The 19817-nt window shown below is 46.8% G+C and overlaps 1 protein-coding gene across 2 annotated transcripts; it reads right to left on the bottom strand.

Moving 5' to 3' along the window:
- Positions 1-665: 665 nt before the first annotated feature.
- Positions 666-18500, bottom strand: POP5 (POP5 homolog, ribonuclease P/MRP subunit). Of its 2 annotated transcripts, none has more exons than XM_054997040.1 (5): positions 18417-18500; positions 11333-11475; positions 5169-5318; positions 2431-2514; positions 666-1514 (listed from the first exon to the last, which is right to left on the bottom strand). In XM_054997040.1, the coding sequence occupies exons 1-5, from the start codon at positions 18434-18436 to the stop codon at positions 1408-1410; spliced, it is 504 nt and encodes a 167-aa protein (XP_054853015.1). In that variant the 5' UTR covers positions 18437-18500; the 3' UTR covers positions 666-1407. The 2 variants fall into 2 exon arrangements, with proteins under 2 accessions (XP_054853015.1, XP_054853016.1); XM_054997041.1 differs by having other exon boundaries at positions 666-1511.
- Between the last annotated feature and the right edge of the window lie 1317 nt (positions 18501-19817).

The following is a 19817-nucleotide window of genomic DNA, read 5'->3' as shown; positions in this document are numbered from 1 at the left end:
TTTTCCATTCAAATGAGTGCCCATGGCAAAAAAGCAGAAAGCGCTTCCCCCTTCCCCCTTGCTAGACTGTATCTTGTAGAAGAAACTAATGCTACATTACTAGTTACTTTAACTAAAGTCTGGCTTAAGTTGAACTTAACTTTGGCTGAAAGCACATTATGTCAAACATTCTGCTCAAATCTTAAAACAAATGTCAAGTTGTTTTTGTTTGCCAGAACTCTTCGTTGGGGCTATATTTTTCAAAATCAAAAAATACATTGGGAGTTGTGACTGACCAATGAAATCTGAAATGTCCTTTTCATGTACATATAGCAAACAATATGAACATGTAAGGGAGAAAAACAATGCTGAAGGACTTCATTGTGTAGCAAGTAAGGAACTAGCTTATTCTAAGATTGTACCACCTTCTACCATCAGACCAATGCTGCAATACTACTCAAAATCTAAAGCCTGGGTATTTCCACTGCTGCAGTTAACAGGTTAAGATGGGAGGTGGAGAACAAACACAAGAATTTATTTCAACCTGTTAACAGAAACCATCACAAGCTCTATTCATACTGTCATGTTGGCACATCTAGAAAACAATGGATCAGTTCCTGGCTGAGATCTACATACAGCCCCATTTCTCTGTTCCAAAGCATGTAATCACATAAGATCTACACATACCAGCATATCTTGTTAAGGCATGGCCCTGCTAGCTTTGTAAGCCTAAGGAGGCTCTTGTGACCTTTGGAAAACACAATAGATCATGTGCTCCTTGTAGATCCTGATTCTTTGCCTTAGCATTTCAAGGGCAGCATTGGAGTTTCATACTCTCCTGGATCAGTGTTCTAAACTTTTCAGTAGCTTGTAAACTATAAAGGATTTTTTCCTCCAAGCTCTATTATTACAGCCAAGCCTTTTTGGTCTGAATTCTAGCTTGTATGTGTCTGTCTATTGAAGCCTTCAGTTTTAAAACTGGGACTGTCAGTTCTATCTTCTATTCAACAAAAGTAGTCCTCTGTCTCCTCAAGGCTTCAAGGGTGTTTGACCATATCCAGATAAACTACATTTATGCTGACTGCCTCTTGGAGTCTCCTGGGGCAAGTATTGTCTCTTCTGAGTCTTTCAGGAAAGGCAAAATGCTTTTTCAGTTACAGCTAAACCAGGATAATGTGAAGAACTATATTACAGGCAATATGATTTCCCTTTTCCCTCATGATGCAACGATCAAATTTCTCATCAAGTACTTTTGGAACACCTTAAAACTTATTACAGAACTGTTGCTCTAAGAAAAAGGCAAAATGGATGCAGTTTTTAAAAGTTATTTACCTTATCTTTAGGACAGGTATGTTCATAATTCTTTTATTTAAATAAGGAGGGAGGGGTGGTAACGGGCCTTGCTTTAAAAGGAATCCCCAAGTAATTTCATGCCATCTGCATGCTATCATCACTTTCTTCATCCTTGCTGTGAAACTGTTCCTCTTCCACAAACATACAGCTTTGCACTGATTCCTGGATGGCTTGTCTATCTGCTGTAACAAAAAATAGAGAACATCAGTTCACAAAATAATATGGGTAGTAAATCTATTCCTGTACTCCATCTCTACACTTCCTAAAGCCCATAGCTGAATCAACCAGGTGCTTGCTAGCCAAGGCTGTACAGTCTCACGTTATCTACTGTTCCTCCTCAATTCCTGACATCTGCCTTCTTGAGAAGCTTGTCCACCATTACTGATTCTCTTTGAAGGGCTCATATTAAGCTTCAAAAACCTCAGGGTTCCCAGAATACAGTTGAAACCTAATGACAGAAGGATTTTGTTTTTCAGTTCAAATGAAGCCCTTACTTTAAAGACAGCATTAGACTGGCTGTAATCCTGAAGGTTTCAGAGAAGAGTTCTTTTAAACAAGTATAAATAGAACAAATTTAGCAAAATAAGTATATTTTGCATAATTCTAGTTTTGGTTAAAGGAGCCACATGCCATCCTTTGAATTTCCAACAGACCTTGGCCATACTCTCTCAAACATGTCTATGTGGGTAGAATCTTGCTGGGGGGGGGGGTTCCTTAGGAAGCTGAATTCTGGACTCAGAACCACAGTATGTGGGCCTTCTGTATACCTGAAGCATTATGGCAATCATACACACGTCCAAGGTAAGCTGTCATGGTGAAGCTTCCTGAAATAAACTACCTAGCAGCAACAGTCTTCTAAGCCTCTGCTAAAGGCAACCTGCCTAGGGGAAAACATTAACAGGCAGGCTTTAGAGAAGTCTAAAGGGGGAGAACGTACATTTCAGCAGAGGACATTCCTATATTCAGCCCAAGTGCTTGCTAACTCGGGATAAGACCTCCATTCTCCTTCTATGTTGTACTTTGTCTGCTGTCCCAGGTAAGGGAAAGTTTCCAGGAAAGGCCCCATTTTAACTTCACATAGGTTGTATAGCTGGTTACCTTCACTGGTGCAGTTGCGCAGCAACGCCAGTAACTGATTGCTGTTGTAGTGAATCAGGAATTTCTGACATGTTCTTATTGTAGCTGGTGGAGGGAAAAAACAATTTCACATATTGGGGAGCACTTGAATCTTAAACACAGTCCTCTTACAGTAATTAGTAATGAATAATTAAGCCATAAAACCGAACTCATACCATGAGGAAGAACGACATAAAAAGGGATATTTAGGGGATACTGCACCTTCTTAAAACATTTCTCATTTTTGGCAAGTCACTACCAAGGAAAGTGAAGTTGGACTTGCTGTGAAGCTCCTTTTTTCTAGTGTCAAGACAGCAAGCAGGAAAGTTTCATCAGAGTCTGAAGACAGGAGCAAGCAAATGTAACCCATCAGACACACTTAAAGTCTTTTTGATTCCTGCAGAACTGTGTGCTTTTCCATGCAGACCAAGGGCAAAACATAAAAATCTGGCCAGTGGGCAGGCTCAGCAGAAGACTTTTAAAAATCCACTGCTGTCACTACTGCAGCTATCATGCATCAGGCTGAATCCACAGAAGAACCTCTAGAAGCAGACTGGTCAATATAATTATTGGCAGTGGAGAGACAGAGTGCTGAAAACACACTCGTGATACAGAGGACCATCATTATCTCTTCCCCATCTTTGGAGATCATGATTCTAGAGGTTTAGGCAGTCCCTTCTGCATCCACTACAAGAGAACCAGTTTGGTGTAGTGGTTAAGAGCGACAAGACACTAATCTGGAGAGCTGGGTTTGATTCCCACTCCTTCACTTGAAACCAGCTGGGTGACCTTGGATCAGTCACAGTTCTCTGGAGAGCTCTCGGTCCCACCCACCTCACAGAGTGATGGTTGTGAGGATAATAATGGCACATTTTGTAAAGTAGTAATGAAGGGCGATACGTAAATTGAATGTAGAGTTTTATGGCTACCATGGACAGCCAAAAAGAAGTGGGTACTAGATCAAATCAAGCCTGAATCTTCCCTAGAAGCTAAAATGACAAAACTAAGGCTGTCGTACTTTGGTCACATTATGAGAAGACAAATTCTCTGGAAAAGTCAATAGGGAAAATGGAAGACAGTAGAACAAGAGGAAGACCTAAAACGAGATGGCTTGACTCAATAAAAGAAGCCACATCCTCCAGTTTGCAGGATTTGAGCAAGTCTGTTAATGATAAGGATGTTTTGGAGGTATTTCCTTCATAGAGTTGCCATAGGTTGGAGGCGACTTGATATCACATAACACACGCAAGGAGCTTGGCACTGGCTATGTTACTGCCACTCTTGGTCCAGTAAGTTCTGGAACTGGAAACAGTAGAGGGCCCAGAATTCATGGTATGAAAACAATGAGATATGATTCCTAGTGGTATCCTCTGGGGTGCCCTCTAGAGCTTCCAATTTTATGCAGACAATGCAGAAAACTCTTGAAAGAAAGGCATGGAAAATTCCAGCCTTGAACAGTCACCCATGGAAGGGGGACAATGACAAACTCTCCTCTTCCAGAAGTTCTTTATCTGGGCTAGATTCTAATAGTTTTTCCTAAGGTGTCTCAAGACAATAATCCGTTGATCCAATTAAGACAGAGGGTGTATACAATTCCTGCTACGATGTAAAGAAAGCAGATTCCTTGTACCTCTGCAGACCTCCTTTGGAAGCTTCTTTGAATCGCTCAGGTGACTTGTTACCTGCTGGACACTTGGCTGGAACATATTGCCTGTCTGCTTAAGTAGGTAATGTTCAACGTTTGAAAAAAGCAGCAGCTCTTCATCCTTCATGCATAAGTGCTCAGAGTCCAAGGAACCATTGAGGGATAAAACATACTTCAAAAGGGACATGACCTTTCTCAAAGCTCTTATTAGACAGAAGGTGGGAATAAAAAGATGCAACAATATTTGATGCATTTTATTTTGTGCACAAAGCAGGAAAATTAGTTTAAGTCATTTAGGAGATGAAGAGGGCGCTGTCAATTAACCATGCCCGAGAGAGGGCAGGGGGCACTACGGGATAGCACCACAAGGAAGTAGGAGAGCCTGACAAGACTGCACAGCAGAGGGATCCTATAAAATGCAGGCCAAAGTGGTGCTTTTCACAGGCTAGAAGCAGGATAGAGTCCTACCAAGGCCAGAACTTGGCACCAAGAACTCTTGGAAAACTGCTTGGCCAGTGCCCTGAGGAACAAACACAGAAGGAGTTGCTGGATCTGGCTACCATGTCCACATTTGTGGGTCCACGTCCTGTAGAGTAGAATGTCCAGAACTGCTCCTTGGTCCTGCTGGGCTGTAGAAGGCTAGAAGGGCTGTTGTGCACACCAGGCCACTGCCATGAAGTACAGGGGCTGGAAAGATATGCTGGCCAGCCAGAACATCATTAGCTTATAAGAACCTCTGAGATGTTTGAACAATCCATAGTTAGGTGCAGAGGAAACAATGCTCTACTCTACTTATATATCTTTATTTGCTTTCTTTGCCTAGCCAAGGGCTCCAGGCCCAAAGTTCTAGAGCACAGACTTACTGCTCCTCTTCTTGGACAGCAGAGCCAAGAAATGGAACCATTCTGACATCTGGCTGGCTCTGCCCATACACATGGAGGCATTAACTTTTTCCTATCTGCTGACACTAAATAAAAACAAAGAATTCAGACTGTCCAAAGCAGGTGATTTGAGTACACACATGACTTAGCTGCTAGCCATACTGCTGGAACACAAAAACCCAAACAATGCTCACCTCCAACATGGAGCGTATTAAAGGAACATGGGTAACGTTGGTTCCTGCTCTCCAAGTAAGTTATAAAAGGCAGAGACGACCAAAGAAGCCGATGAAAGTCTTTCCGGCAGCACAAGAGTACTATCCCTGTGTAGGCATTGAGATACTTCACTGGGGAAAAGAGAAAGAGGAGAATGATGCTCCATAGCTTAGCACTGGATATGTGCACATGCATAACCTCAGATGTGGATGTGAAAAAGGCCAATGACTGAGCAAGCTGACAATGGGATAGGTACCATCAGCCTGAACAATTCTCCTTTACAGCTGCATCAGTGGCATATTTTATTTGATTTATACCCCGCCCATCCCACAAGCAGGCTCAGGGCAGCTTCCAACAATAGTCCAATTTTTAAAAAGACACCATTAAAACCACTTAACCCAGATGTAGGGATGTGCGTTTCGGCATTCAGAATGCCGAAAGAATGCCGAAACAAAAGTGTTTCGGCTTCTTTCAGGGAATGCCGAAACGTTTCGGGGAATCCCGAAACGTTTCGGGTAGCCGAAAGAAAAAAGCCGAAACGTTTCGGGATTCTTTCGTCTTTCATTCGGCTTTTCAATGGGAAAATGCCTCCGTCTTCCCAGACGTCTGGGGGAGGCATCTTCCCACCGAATAAGCCCAAAATTGGTGGGGACCTTCCTCTAACCCTTCTCTAACAACCACCCAAGTTTCAGACAGATTGGACTTTGGGGGGCCATGTTATGGCCCCCCAAAGCAGGTCCCCCCATCCTCCCATAAAGGAGCATCTTCTTCATTATTTCCTATGGGGAAAAAATGAAGAAGCAGGCTTCCTTTGCCAGGGGTGGCATTTTGCATGCAAAATGCCCCCTTACCCTCAGGGGCCCTTCTCCCACCCCTCCTCCCACCCCCCACCAAGGCTCAGCCTGCTCCCACTTGGGGGGGCCATTTCATGGCCTCCCCAAGTAGGTGCTCTAATCTCTACCACTGACAGCTGGGGGAGGCTTGTGTTGCCAGGGGTGGCATTTTGCATGCAAAATGCCCCCCAACCCTCTGGGGCCCTTCTCCCACCCCTCCTCCCACCCCCCACCAAGGCTCAGCCTGCTCCCACTTGGGGGGGCCATTTCATGGCCTCCCCAAGTAGGTGCTCTAATCTCTACCACTGACAGCTGGGGGAGGCTTGTGTTGCCAGGGGTGGCATTTTGCATGCAAAATGCCCCCCAACCCTCTGGGGCCCTTCTCCCACCCCTCCTCCCACCCCCCACCAAGGCTCAGCCTGCTCCCACTTGGGGGGGCCATTTCATGGCCTCCCCAAGTAGGTCCTCTCAGCCCCTAAATTCCACCCCTTACAGCTCCACACAAACCCAATTCCCCCCAGCTGCCACACACAGACCCAAATCCCCACATTAGCCCCTCACAGACCCAAATCCACCCCCACCTGCCCCACACCCATAACCCCAGGAACAGGCTGGCAAAGGCCAGCCCTCTCCCTTTGTTCCCTATGCTGGGAACTTCTAAACTCTCTTTCCCTGGGCAATTCTGCACAGCCCAGGGGTGCCACAATGGTGGGCACACTTCTGAGTGCCAGCTGGTCTCTGTGAAAGAGCACCTGAACCACAGACACCCTCCCTCAAATTCCCCCACCACCTACAGAGATGGCTGGCCAGCCAGCCCCATTGTTCCCTATGATGGGAACCAACTGCACAACAAAGAATAAAACAAGAACAACACAAAATAAAGTTTTTTAAAAATTATTTTCTCCCTTCCAAAGTACAAGTAGGCAAAGCATTATGACACATAACACCAGCAGTCCCCCACACAGAAAAATAACACAACTCACTTAACATCAGAGAATCACAAAGCACGATTCCTGTCAAAAACACTTTATTTCTTGAACAGCTTTAGGCTACACAGCAGGGGGGGAACACCAAAGGGCATGGCAGCAGTATCTTACACAAAAATAACACAACTCACTTAACATCAGAGAATCACAAAAACACATTTCCTGGCAAAAACACTTTATTTCTTGAACAGCTTTAGGCTACACAGAAGGGGGGGAACACCAAAGGGCATGGAAGCAGTATCTTACACAAAAATAACACAACTCACTTAACATCAGAGAATCACAAAAACACAATTCCTGGCAAAAACACTTTATTTCTTGAACAGCTTTAGGTTACACAGTAGGAGGGCACAAAAGGGCATGATAGCAATGTACTACAAAAAATAATACAACCCACTTCACCGTTTTTGACAGCAATTGTGTTTGTGTGATTCTCTGATGTGAAGTGAGTTGTGTTATTTTTGTGTAGTACACTGCTTTCCTGCTCTGTGGTGCCTTCCTACTGTGTAACCTAAAGCAGTTACAGAAATAAAGTGCTTTTGACAGCAATTTTTTGGGGTGATTCTTTAATGTGAAGTGAGTTGTGTTATTTTTGTGTAAGATACTGCTTCCATGCCCTTTGGTGTCCCCCCCCTGCTGTGTAGCCTAAAGCTGTTCAAGAAATAAAGTGTTTTTGACAGGAATTGTGCTTTTGTGATTCTCTGATGTTAAGTGAGTTGTGTTATTTTTGTGTAAGATACTGCTGCCAAGCCCTTTGGTGTTCCCCCCTGCTGTGTAACCTAAAGCTGTTCAAGAAATAAAGTGTTTTTGACAGGAATCGTGCTTTGTGATTCTCTGATGTTAAGTGAGTTGTGTTATTTTTCTGTGTGGGGGACTGCTGGTGTAATGTGTCATAATGCTTTGCCTACTTGTACTTTGGAAGGGAGAAAATAATTTTTAAAAAACTTTATTTTGTGTTGTTCTTGTTTTATTCTTTGTTGTGCAGTTGGTTCCCATCATAGGGAACAATGGGGCTGGCTGGCCAGCTATCTCTGTAGGTGGTGGGGGAATTTGAGGGAGGGTGTCTGTGGTTCAGGTGTTCTTTCACAGGGACCAGCTGGCACTCAGAAGTGTGCCCACCATTGTGGCACCCCTGGGCTGTGCAGAATTGCCCAGGGAAAGAGAGTTTAGAAGTTCCCAGCATAGGGAACAAAGGGAGAGGGCTGGCCTTTGCCAGCCTGTTCCTGGGGTTATGGGTGTGGGGCAGGTGGGGGTGGATTTGGGTCTGTGAGGGGCTAATGTGGGGATTTGGGTCTGTGTGCGGCAGCTGGGGGGGAATTGGGTTTGTGTGGGGCTGTAAGGGGTGGACTTTAGGGGCTGAGAGGACCTACTTGGGGAGGCCATGAAATGGCCCCCCCAAGTGGGAGCAGTCTGAGCCTTGGTGTGGGGTGGGAGGAAGGGTGGGAGAAGGGCCCCAGAGGGCTGGGGGGCATTTTGCATGCAAAATGCCACCCCTGGCAACACAAGCCTCCCCCAGCTGTCAGTGGTAGAGATTAGAGCACCTACTTGGGGAGGCCATGAAATGGCCCCCCCAAGTGGGAGCAGGCTGAGCCTTGGTGGGGGGGTGGGAGGAGGGGTGGGAGAAGGGCCCCAGAGGGTTGGGGGGCATTTTGCAAGCAAAATGCCACCCCTGGCAACACAAGCCTCCCCCAGCTGTCAGTGGTAGAGATTAGAGCACCTACTTGGGGAGGCCATGAAATGGCCCCCCCAAGTGGGAGCAGGCTGAGCCTTGGTGGGGGGTGGGAGGAGGGGTGGGAGAAGGGCCCCTGAGGGTAAGGGGGCATTTTGCATGCAAAATGCCACCCCTGGCAAAGGAAGCCTGCTTCTTCATTTTTTCCCCATAGGAAATAATGAAGAAGATGCTCCTTTATGGGAGGATGGGGGGACCTGCTTTGGGGGGCCATAACATGGCCCCCCAAAGTCCAATCTGTCTGAAACTTGGGTGGTTGTTAGAGAAGGGTTAGAGGAAGGTCCCCGCCAATTTTGGGCTTATTCGGTGGGAAAATGCCTCCTCCAGGCGTCCTGGAAGACGGAGGCATTTTCCCATAGAAAAAAGCCGAAAGAATGCCGAAATAATGCCGAAAGAATCCCGAATCCCGAATCCCGAAAGAGATTCTTGTTTCGGCTTTCAGCTTTAACGATAGAGAATTTTCTTTCGGCTTTCTACTTTCGGCTATAGCCGAAAATTTTTGGCTTGCACACCCCTACCCAGATGACATGAAAAAAAATTCAGGCACAACTGATCAAATCAGGCTAGTATAAAATCACTATAGACCACGGGCACCGCCATGATGTAAATCCATGGTGGCGACAGGAGGGCATGGCAATCCGAAAGGGGGACACACAGCTGACCCCTAATCAAAGGCCCAGCAAAAATCACCATCTTGCAGGCCCTATGAAATTGTAATAGGTCCTGCGGGGCCCGGATCTCCACTGGGAGAGTGTTCCGCCGGGCCAGGGCAGAAAGGGCCCTGGCCCTAGCTAAGGCCAGCCAACTGTCCATCAGGCCAGGGACTAACAGGAGCTGCTTATCTACAGAGCGCAAGGCCCTGAGGGGGACATATATGGAAGCCCCAATGGTACATTCTAACATGAACAATTACCCTTAAATGGGTTGGAGCTAGCCATGCCCTCTTCAGTAATTCCTTCTCTTTTAATGACTGTCTGACACCATGCTGTGTCCACAACACAGAGAGACTAAAAAGCTAGTGGAAAACAATGGATCTTGATTTATAATATGTTCCACATATTATACTTGATGTTAAAAGTCTATGATCTACATCAGATCCAAAGTCAAAATTTTTATCAGAACGTACTGATAGGTTTCTCTCAAGCACACCAGGTGTCTTGTCTCAGTTATTAGCATTTCCATTTACTCAATATTTATTTTAGTTGTTCTCGCAAAGAAACAAAAATCTTTTCTTTGTTCATGCATTAGTCAAAGGTTATTGAGAAGGGGCCACAGTTCAGTGGTACAGCATCTGCTTTGTATACAGAAGGTTTAATTCCCGTTAAACAATTCTTTAACTAGCTCAGTGTTGAGGATTCTTCCATTCTATCTTCCAGTTAATATGTAAAGATGGTGGCCAGCAGAAAACAAAAACATAACTTTGTGTCTTTCACAGTTCATACAAAGGGAAAGTAAAGAAAATCAGACAGGTGGCAAGTTCAGCAAATGGAATGAACTTGTTGAGTCATGGTTAGCTCCATTCAGAGACTACAAACAGCCAGCATGACTCATCTCTGACCTGGCTGCTGTCAGCAGCTTGTCCTCATGTTCTTTAATGGCCTCCATAAACCAGTAGCTATTCTTGCCTGAGGAATGGTGCCTGAACTTATTATGAACTACTGGTGAATTATTAAGCTTCAGGCAAGAAAGGCTGATGGACTGTTCAGTTCACCACCTCCCCCAAATAAAATGAGTTGTCAAGGCCTGTGATTACTGCATGGGAAATGGATGTTGCCCTAGCACAAAACAGGACAAAGGCTTCAGCCAGATTTAAATGTAATAGTTGAGAAGAGACCTTATAACAAGCCTGCTAACAACTGCAAAGAGCGTTATTGCAACTTATTGGAAAAGTAATAGTGTTCCAACCTTATCTGTCTGGCATAACAAGATCTGGGATCATTTCATTACGGAAAAATTGAGTGACAAAATTTATCAAGCCAAGCACTTTCCCAAAAACACTAATCTTCAGGAGAAATGGTCTCCATTCTTTGAATATCTGGAAAACAATAATATCTCGGCTTTATCAAAGTTTCACAAATCTGTTTTTTAATTGCTATAATGTAGTTCTTAGAATTTAAGCCTTATCACTGTTACTTTATATTGTATATAGTATTGTTATTTGGTTATTGGTTGTGTTTTAGTTACCAATTGTTACTTGTTAATGTATGCTATCTTGTAATTTATTGTATGCTTTTTATTAATAAAATTTTGTTTAATTAAAAAAAAGCAGCACTGGGCATGCAGTATGTCTCAGTTAACCAATTCGTCAGCTGCTACACACAAATTATTAACATGCCAGAGTTAAGATAGGCCCCTTTCTGGCTTGCCAGCATTGTAAATGCAGCAGGCAAGGTCTCGGTGGAAGCAGTGACATTTGGGCAAGTTATTCCTGCCCACCAGCATCATATTTAAGTCAAGTCTCATTCTCTAAAGTTGAGGGGCAAGCATAAGCCTGTAAAGAGATTTAGGGATGAGGGAGAAGGGAGGGCAAGGATAGATTTCCCTAAAGATGGTAATCATAGAACCAGCTACTGGCTGCAAAACATTGGAAACCACACCTGAGAATGCAATGGAGCAGCAAGCCAGACCAAAATCTCCATGCATCCTAGCAATGACATTCTTCACTGTATTGTGCACAGCACGTTCATCAAGGCATTGCTGAAAGCGGGAGTCATCAGAGATAATTTCACAGAGGAAGTACCTGTAAAAGCAGAGAAAAGGCAGTATGTCAGACCAACAGCTGGTGGGAGGGTTACTATAGGGAATTATCTCCTGTTGAGTTAGGAAACACCCAGATCACAAACCTGTATCCACCTCAGGCTTGTTTATACTGTGACTCAGATCTGTACTCTCTATCTGTACCACCTTTGACCTCAACATCTTCTAGTGGAGAACGGACCTTTGGACACTTACCGTGAAGGGTCCTTCTCCTCTGAGTGCAGGAGGACATCTTGGGTTGTTTCCTTTTGCCCAATCAGGGAGGCAGGAAGTCAAAAAAAAAATAGCTCTTCCTCTTCCTCTTGGAGCCTAGGAACGCCCCCTTGTTCCAGTTCTGGTGACTCCACAAAGCAGTAGAAGAAAAAACTATCAAATACTAGAACTTTCAAGAAGAAAAAACTTGCACCCGACCCGAAAAAGGAAAAACTTAGTCGGTGTGCAGAACTATGTTAAGTAAAAAACAGTGAGAAAAAACGACTGCGGCATGTTGAGAGTGGAAGGAGAGACAGGAAATTCCAGCCGGAAAGGTGTTGTTTATAAGGAAGTATCAGAGAGGAGTAACAGGAGACGGGGGAGCCTGGGAGGGGCAAGATGTCCTCCTGCACTCAGAGGAGAAGGACCCTTCACGGTAAGTGTCCAAAGGTCCGTTCTCCCTCTGAGGCGGAGGACATCTTGGGTACTCCCAAAGCAGTTAGTCTTCTCTGGGTGGGAGAGGCTCCCCGTCGAACATCACGTGCTGGAGAACTCTCCTTCCGAAGGCAGCGTCCGCTGAATTGAAAATGTTCATTTTGTAGTGTCTGACAAATGTGGAGATTGATGACCAGGTGGCTGCCTTGCAAACCTCTTCCACGGAGGCGTCCTTGAGGAATGCTGCGTTAGTTGCCGCGCTTCTTGCCGAATGAGCAGTAATTCCCTGAGGCACTTCTCTGTTGCCCGCCTTGTACGCTTCCGTGATGCAGGACCGAATGTTCCTCCCAATGGCTGCCGAGGACATCTTCTTCCCTTGGTTGGGAGGAGAAATATTGATGAAGAGCGAGTCGGAACACCTGATAGATTCAGTCCTAGATAGGTACGACTTGAGGACTCTACGAACGTCGAGGGTATGCCAGTCCCTTTCCTTAGGATGAGAAGGGTTAGGGCAGAAAGATGGCAGATTGATCTCCTGAGCCCTATGGAATCTGGAACAGGATTTGGGAACAAAGGTGGGGTCAGTCCTGAGAACCACTTTATCCCGGTGAAAAATGCACAGGTTGGGCTTGATTGACAGAGCCCCCAGTTCCGAGATCCGCCTCGCTGACGTGACAGCTACCAGGAAAATAGTCTTGATGGTTAGCCATCTCAAGGAAATTGAACGGAGAGGTTCAAACGGGGGCCTGGTTAAGGCCGATAAGACAACGTGAAGCCTCCAAGTAGGGAAACGATGAACAACTGGGGGGCTTAGCAAGGTCGCACCCCTGAGGAAGCGTTGGATGTGAGGATGCCGGGAGAGTCGACAACCTTCCAGGACAGGAAAGACCGAAGACAGAGCCGCTACCTGCTTGCGGAGAGTGGCCGGCTTGAGTCCAGCTTCCAGGCCCTGCTGGAGAAAGTCCAGAATCATAACGATGGATGGGCGCAGAGGATTAACCTTCTTCCTCCTAGCCCAGCGAGCGAAGGCCTTCCAGGTGGTGTTATATAGCCTAATAGTTGATTTCTTCCTAGACGCCAGGAGGGTAAGGATCACCTGCGGAGGGTACCTCAATCTGGTAAGGTACTGCCTCTCAATCTCCACGCGGTCAGACACATCCATTCTGGATGGGGATGCCACACCGGGCCCTGATGCAGAAGATCTGGTACCGTTGGTAGCTGCATCGGAGGGGAAATCGTCAGTGCCTGTATCGTGGAGAACCAGGGTCTCCGAGGCCACCATGGAGCCACTAGGATTACCTCCGCTTGACGTTCCGCTATCCGCCGTAGAAGTTTGGGAAGAACCGGGATCGGTGGAAAGGCGTACAGTATCCCCTTGGGCCACCGAGTAGAGAGAGCGTCTATCCCTTCTGCCTGGGGGTACAGGAACCTGGAGAGAAACCTCGGAACTTGACAGTTCGCAGGAGTGGCAAACAGGTCCATGATCGGTGTCCCGAAACGTTCCACAATCATATGGAAAACCTCCTTCTTGAGTGTCCACTCTCCTGGGTGGATGGACTGCCTGCTGAGCCAGTCCGCTTGAATGTTGGTCACGCCCCTGATGTGTTCGGCTTGCAGAGAGAGGAGATTGGCTTCCGCCCAGTGTAAGATCTTCATGGCCTCTCTGTGCAGCTTGGGGGACCGAGTGCCCCCCTGATGGTTGATATATGCCTTGGCTGAGACGTTGTCGGTCCGTACCAGAACATCCTTGCTGACGAGGTCTTGGCTGAAGAAAGCGAGAGCAAGGCGAATGGCTCTGACTTCCAGGAGATTGATTGGCAGGACAGTCTCTTCCGGAGACCATGTACCCTGAGCAGGTCGGTTTTCCAGAACTGCCCCCCAGCCGGTGAGACTGGCATCGGTGAATAGTTGCAGCCTGGGAGGATTGAGGAACGACTTCCCCCGCCGCAGGTTGGGTGCTGAGGTCCACCATCTGAGGCTGGACTTGACCTTCAAGGGCACTGTGAGTTGTCGATCGCATCTTAGTGCAATAAGAGATTGGAACGGTCTGAGGAAGGACACGAGTTCCCGTGTGTGCAGACGGCCCCAGTCCAGGGCCTCGCAGTTCGCTACGAGGGTTCCCATCAACTTGGAGAGCGACATCAGAGAAACGGAGCTGCGGCTCAGCACCAGAGCGGTCATCTCCTTGGTTTTCTGGATCTTCTCCGGTGGTAGGTAAAAACGACCCTTCCTGGTGTCGACCAACATTCCTAGATGAAGCAGTCTTTGAGAAGGCTGAAGAGAACATTTTGATAAGTTGATCAAGAAACCGTGCGCTTGCAGGTAGAGAACCGTGGTCTGTGTGTCGGCCGCCACCTTTTCCCTGGAGCTTGCTCTGAGTAGCAGGTCGTCTAAGTAGGGATGTATATGAATCCCCCTCTCCCGCAGTCGAACGATGGGGTTGATCAGGATCTTGGAGAACAACCTGGGAGCTGTGGCAAGTCCGAATGGGAGGGCTTTGAACTGAAGGTGGAGACCATTCACATGAAACCTCAGGAATCTGCGATGGGCCTGATGAACCGGAATGTGTAAGTATGCCTCTGTGAGGTCTATGGAGGTGAGGAATTCTTTGGGTCGTAGTGACTCCGCGATAGATCTTAGAGTCTCCATGCGAAAGTGCCTCAGCTTTATGAAACGGTTTACGAACTTTAAGTCCAAAATGGCCCTCCAGTCTCCGTTTCTTTTTGGCACGGTGAAGAATAGGGAGTAAACACCGGAGCCTTGCTCTTGACGAGGTACAGGTTCGACTGCTTGGATGTTCAGGAGATGTTGTACCGCGTTTAAGGTGATGGATCTCCTTTGAGGGTTTCGGCGTAGGGGGGATGACAGAAAGCGATCCGGTGGGTGCGACTTGAACTCTATGGAGTAACCCTTTGAGATTACTTCCAGTGTCCAGGCATCCGCCTTGGAGTCCACCCAGGATTGGAGAAAGAACTGTAGTCTTCCCCCCACCGGAAGCGGCCGTGAGTCAGGACTTCTGAGTTTTGGAGTCGAAGTCCTGCCTTTCCCCTCGTTGTTGGTGTTGTCTGTTAGACCTGAAACCGAAGTTAGCTCTCTTGAACGATTGTTTGTTGGCACTCCAGGAGGACCGTTTGGTATCTGGACGTGGTCTCGCCAAGGAATGGTGTGTACGAAAGGACTGGTTATTGAAGGGTCGTTTGTCATACCGTCTCACCGACTTGGGTAAGGCTTTTTTCTTGTCTTTGGTCTCGATGAGAACCTTTTCCAGGGCATCTCCAAACAGTTTATCCCCCTGGAAGGGGTACGCCATCAGGATAAATTTGGATCTGATGTCAGCTGGCCATGCGCGCAACCAGAGAAGCCTTCTAGCCACTGCCGCAGAGGCAATGGCTCTGGACGAGAAGGTGAGAGCATCCAGAGTAGCATCTGCCGTGAAGGTGGTTGCTTTTAAGACTCTACTAGCCCCTTCTAACAGACGCTTTTGATTTTCAGGTAGCAGCTGGATTAACTTGCGCAGCCAGACTACTGCCGCCCGGGACACGATGGACGCGGTGGAAGATGCTCTAATCGCCATGGCTGCTGCTTCATGCGCTCTCTTGAGTGCCGCTTCCGCCTTCCTATCCAGATTGTCTCTGACTGAGCCTTGGCCATCTTCCGACAACAGCCCAGGTGACTGAAGCGCCGCCACCGGGGCATCAATTCGAGGAACCTGTAAAAGCTCAGATGCATAAGAAGGTAATGCATACAGTTTTTTAAGAGCGCTTGAGCATTGTTTGCTAGAGGCAGGGGAGACCCATTCTGCTTTTAATTGTCTTTCAAAATATTCCGGAAAAGAGAAGACCTTCTCCTGGGTATCACCCCTTGGGAAAAATTCTTTACACCCTCTGGGTCTTGAAGAACCCCTACTGGTACCACTAGATGCCTCTTCCCCTCCTCGTTTCTCCTGAAGCTCTAGGGCAGCCAGAGCCTTACTCAGAAGGTATGGATAGTCCTCTGATTTAAACAGCCTGTTTGACTGGTCAGGCATAATGACTTCTTCCTCCTCCTCTTCTTCTGAAAGGAACTCCCTTTCTTCACCCTCCTCGCTATCAGAGTAGGCTCCCCCCCCTACAACAATATCCCCATCTCTGGCCGGGATTGGGTGTGCTTTTTGGGCTGCCTTGGTAGGCCACTGGCAGGATGTACGCCGCACTTTACTGGGGGGGGAAGGAGGCAGGGAGGAAGACTGGCTTGTTGCCTCGGGAGGGGGCTGGCACCAATGAAAAATCTCTTCCCGCATGGTCTGTAGAAAGGACATGAACTCGCCTCTCAGGAGGGAACCGAGGTCGCCCTGTACATTACCCGTCCCATGGGCTTCGGTGCCGATCGACTGCAGAGGCCACGTCACTGTAGAAGGGCCTGCAGGGCACTCTCCCGGCTGGAGGTTGGCGACCGCGGCACTGGGAGCCGCGCGGGAATCGGCGCGGGCGCCATCTTGGTTTCCCGCCAAAACCGCGGCTGCATCTAACGGGCTGCTGGTGGCCTGCTCGACTGGCCCTGATGCCTGGGAGTCCTTCTGCTTGCGTCGCGATTTTTTTGAAGAAGTACGCGGCTTTGCAGCCGGAAAGGTGCCGGGATGCCGTTCAAGCCTGGGCGGCAAGACGGTACCGGGTACAGCAGCCGATTCTGCCGCCGATGCGGCCGTTGGTGAGCTTCCCTCCTCACCCTCCATAAAGCTATCTTCGGAGTCCCTGGACTCCATCGTCTTGATAGACTTGGGCCCAGAGAAAAAAAGAGTTGAAGAGGGGGGGGAGGAATAGAGATAAGAAAGGTAGAGTAGAGAAGAATAAGAGAGGAAGAGGGGAGGAAAAAACTAGAGCTAGGACAAAGAAGACAAAAAAGACAGGACTGTGGGCTGACAGAGAAAACTGTAGCCACAACTGCTCTCCCTGGAGGCAGGAAAGAACTGGAACAAGGGGGCGTTCCTAGGCTCCAAGAGGAAGAGGAAGAGCTATTTTTTTTTTGACTTCCTGCCTCCCTGATTGGGCAAAAGGAAACAACCCAAGATGTCCTCCGCCTCAGAGGGAGAATGAATTAGAAACAAGCCTTACCTTAAGTTCACACATTATCAAACTAGCCCAATGAACAACTCTGGGTTTGGGGGGGAAAGGAGAGAAACAAAACCACACCAGCATTTTGGTGAAATGCTAGGTGAGCACTGTTTGTCTTGCTAACTATTTTTGTTTATATAGTCTGTGTGTGTCAGCTGAAGGAAATCAACAACATGAAAACACAACTACAAATTGTATCAATTAAAAACATGAAAATCCACCAGAAATCTGATCAGTAAGCAACAGACCTGAAAAGTTACCCAATGCTAATACACAACAAGCTACACAAAGTAATATATGCAGCATTAAAACAAACAAAAAGACGATAGATAAAACATCAAAACAAGGAGTCTGATAATGCCATCTATAATCATAATTAAGACCTAAAAAAAAAAATCATAATTAAGACCTTTAGTTTTGGAAGGGAAGAAAAACTAAAGGGAACGTAAGTTATAAAGTTATACAAAGTGTGGAAGGAAAAGGTAGCACCGTTTTTCACCATTTCTCTCAATATTAGCATTAAGCATCACTCAATGAAATTGGTCAGCAGTTCAGAACTGATAAAAGGAAGCCATTCATACCACAAAATAGACCTCATTGTGACAAGATGTGATGACAGCACATGGCATCTTGTCACAAGAGGTCAGTGTGGCATGACAGAATGTTGCTGTAGGCATGCGGAGACACAGGTTTAAATTCCTCACTTATTATGAAAAAAGTGCATGGTAACCACAAGGTAATCACTCTCTTAGCCTCACCTACCACATCGGGTTTGTGCAAGGAGAAAATCTGGTATTATCACACATTGTTGTGTCAGTTTAGGGAAAACAGGTTAGATAAAATATAACCAATAAAGGGTTTTCTCTTTTTTATAAATGATTAATTTTTTTTCACCTTAAAAATTCGATTCCTATGATTACAAGTTCATTGAAAAGGGCCTTCCACGCTCAGAGACTGTCTACCTCTAAATACCAGGTGCTTAGAACAAGTCATAATGAAGGACTTTTGCATTCATGCGCCGCTGGTGGGTTTCCTGGAAGCGTCTGTGACAGGATACTGGGAGAAAGCAACAGGACTGTATGGAACCACTTTAGTCTAATGACCTTCAGCTTCTCTCATGCGCTCAGAATAAGCTCACAAACCTTTTAGCGGCAAACATCCCTTGTCTCAACACTCACTTCACCTTCCCTCCCCTAAACATGCTCACCTGTTCTTAAACCTCACCATCTCTTTGAACGCAAAACCGCCTGCCTTGAACTTCCGGTAGCGTGACTCCTATTGGTCCTTGAAGCCGGAACTCCAGCCGCCCACCGCAGCCAATCAGAACTCAGAACACCCAGACGAGAGGCGGTCAATGTCTAGGAATGCTGCAAGGTCCTATAAGCCCGACTATGGGAGAGGGCGAGCGAGTGGCCACACCTACTTGGAATTGGATTGGTTTCTTCATCTGTCTGTCAAGGCGCCGCGTGTCTTGGAGCTTTCTTTCTCCGTCCTGATAGGTTGCGCGGGAAGTAGCCGGTCGTGGGAGGGAGAGCCAACTTATGTAGAAGCACCCGTTCGGTGAAAGAGACCCTCACTGGCCGCACGGGGGCGCGCGCGGGCATCTTTCTCGTTGAGTAAAATGCAGTTAGTCGACGAAACGAGCCTTTCACCCTCCCTCATCAAAAACGCGGGAAAGCAAGAAAAGCAAATTATGGTTGCCAACTCCAGGTCACAAACTTCCTGAAAATTTGGGGGAAAGGCTGTGAAAGCAGGTCTTAGGGAAAGAAAGGAGCTGAGCAGGGGTATGACACCATAGAGTCCCCCCTCCAAAGCTGTAATTGATATGTTGTCTGGAGATCAGCTGTAATTCCGGGAGGTCTCCAGGTTCCACATGGAGGTTGGCAACCCAAAGAAGTATGTTAGAATTGCATAAAATAAATGAAATTGCGTTAAAAATGATGCACATGTTTCTGGTTTTCACACAGCGAGGTCAGTAGCACATGCCATTCTGAAGAATATCGGTGCCCCTAGAGATCTAATGTCTTGGCATTCGTACAGGCCGCCCGAGGGTTTAATTTGAAGTTTATCCTGCAGGACCTCTTCCCAGGACACAGGCCTATGATATGTTACATAAGAATACAGCCTTTGAACATGATTTTTTTGATCATGGAGGAAGCATAAAATAGTACCTAACTGGGGGGGGGGGGTGTTCTTGACCATTTTCTTTGGCATCTTAAAATTGGATATAGGAGAGCAAGATTTGGGTCCAGTAGCACCTTAAAGACCAACTAGATTTCCAGGGTATGAGCTTTCAGGTTCTCCCGGTCCTGCTACCATAAACTAACATAGCTTTCTGCCTTTGGGAGATGTCCCATGGGCGGAGAGTGGCTACAACAAATCAGACAAGTTTGTGGCAGGCTTAAAAGAAGGCACAGCTCCATTTCACAATTTAGAACAAAAATTATTCAGGTTATCTAAAGGTCAGCAGCTAGTTTTATGGAAAGGCTGTTTGCAAAGTGGATGGAAGGTAGGAAGCCAAACTCCGAGTCCGCACATGTCTTCAAAGTGGACTTCCATGAGATCACAACCCAGCTCTTGCTTCTGGGTTTGCAGCTGGAGTATAACT

This window comes from Eublepharis macularius, chromosome 13, assembly GCF_028583425.1.
Source record: "Eublepharis macularius isolate TG4126 chromosome 13, MPM_Emac_v1.0, whole genome shotgun sequence".
Taxonomy (NCBI): domain Eukaryota; kingdom Metazoa; phylum Chordata; class Lepidosauria; order Squamata; family Eublepharidae; genus Eublepharis; species Eublepharis macularius.
The sequence above is the reverse complement of the archived record's forward strand: the minus strand, read 5'-3'. Positions and strand labels throughout refer to the sequence as shown.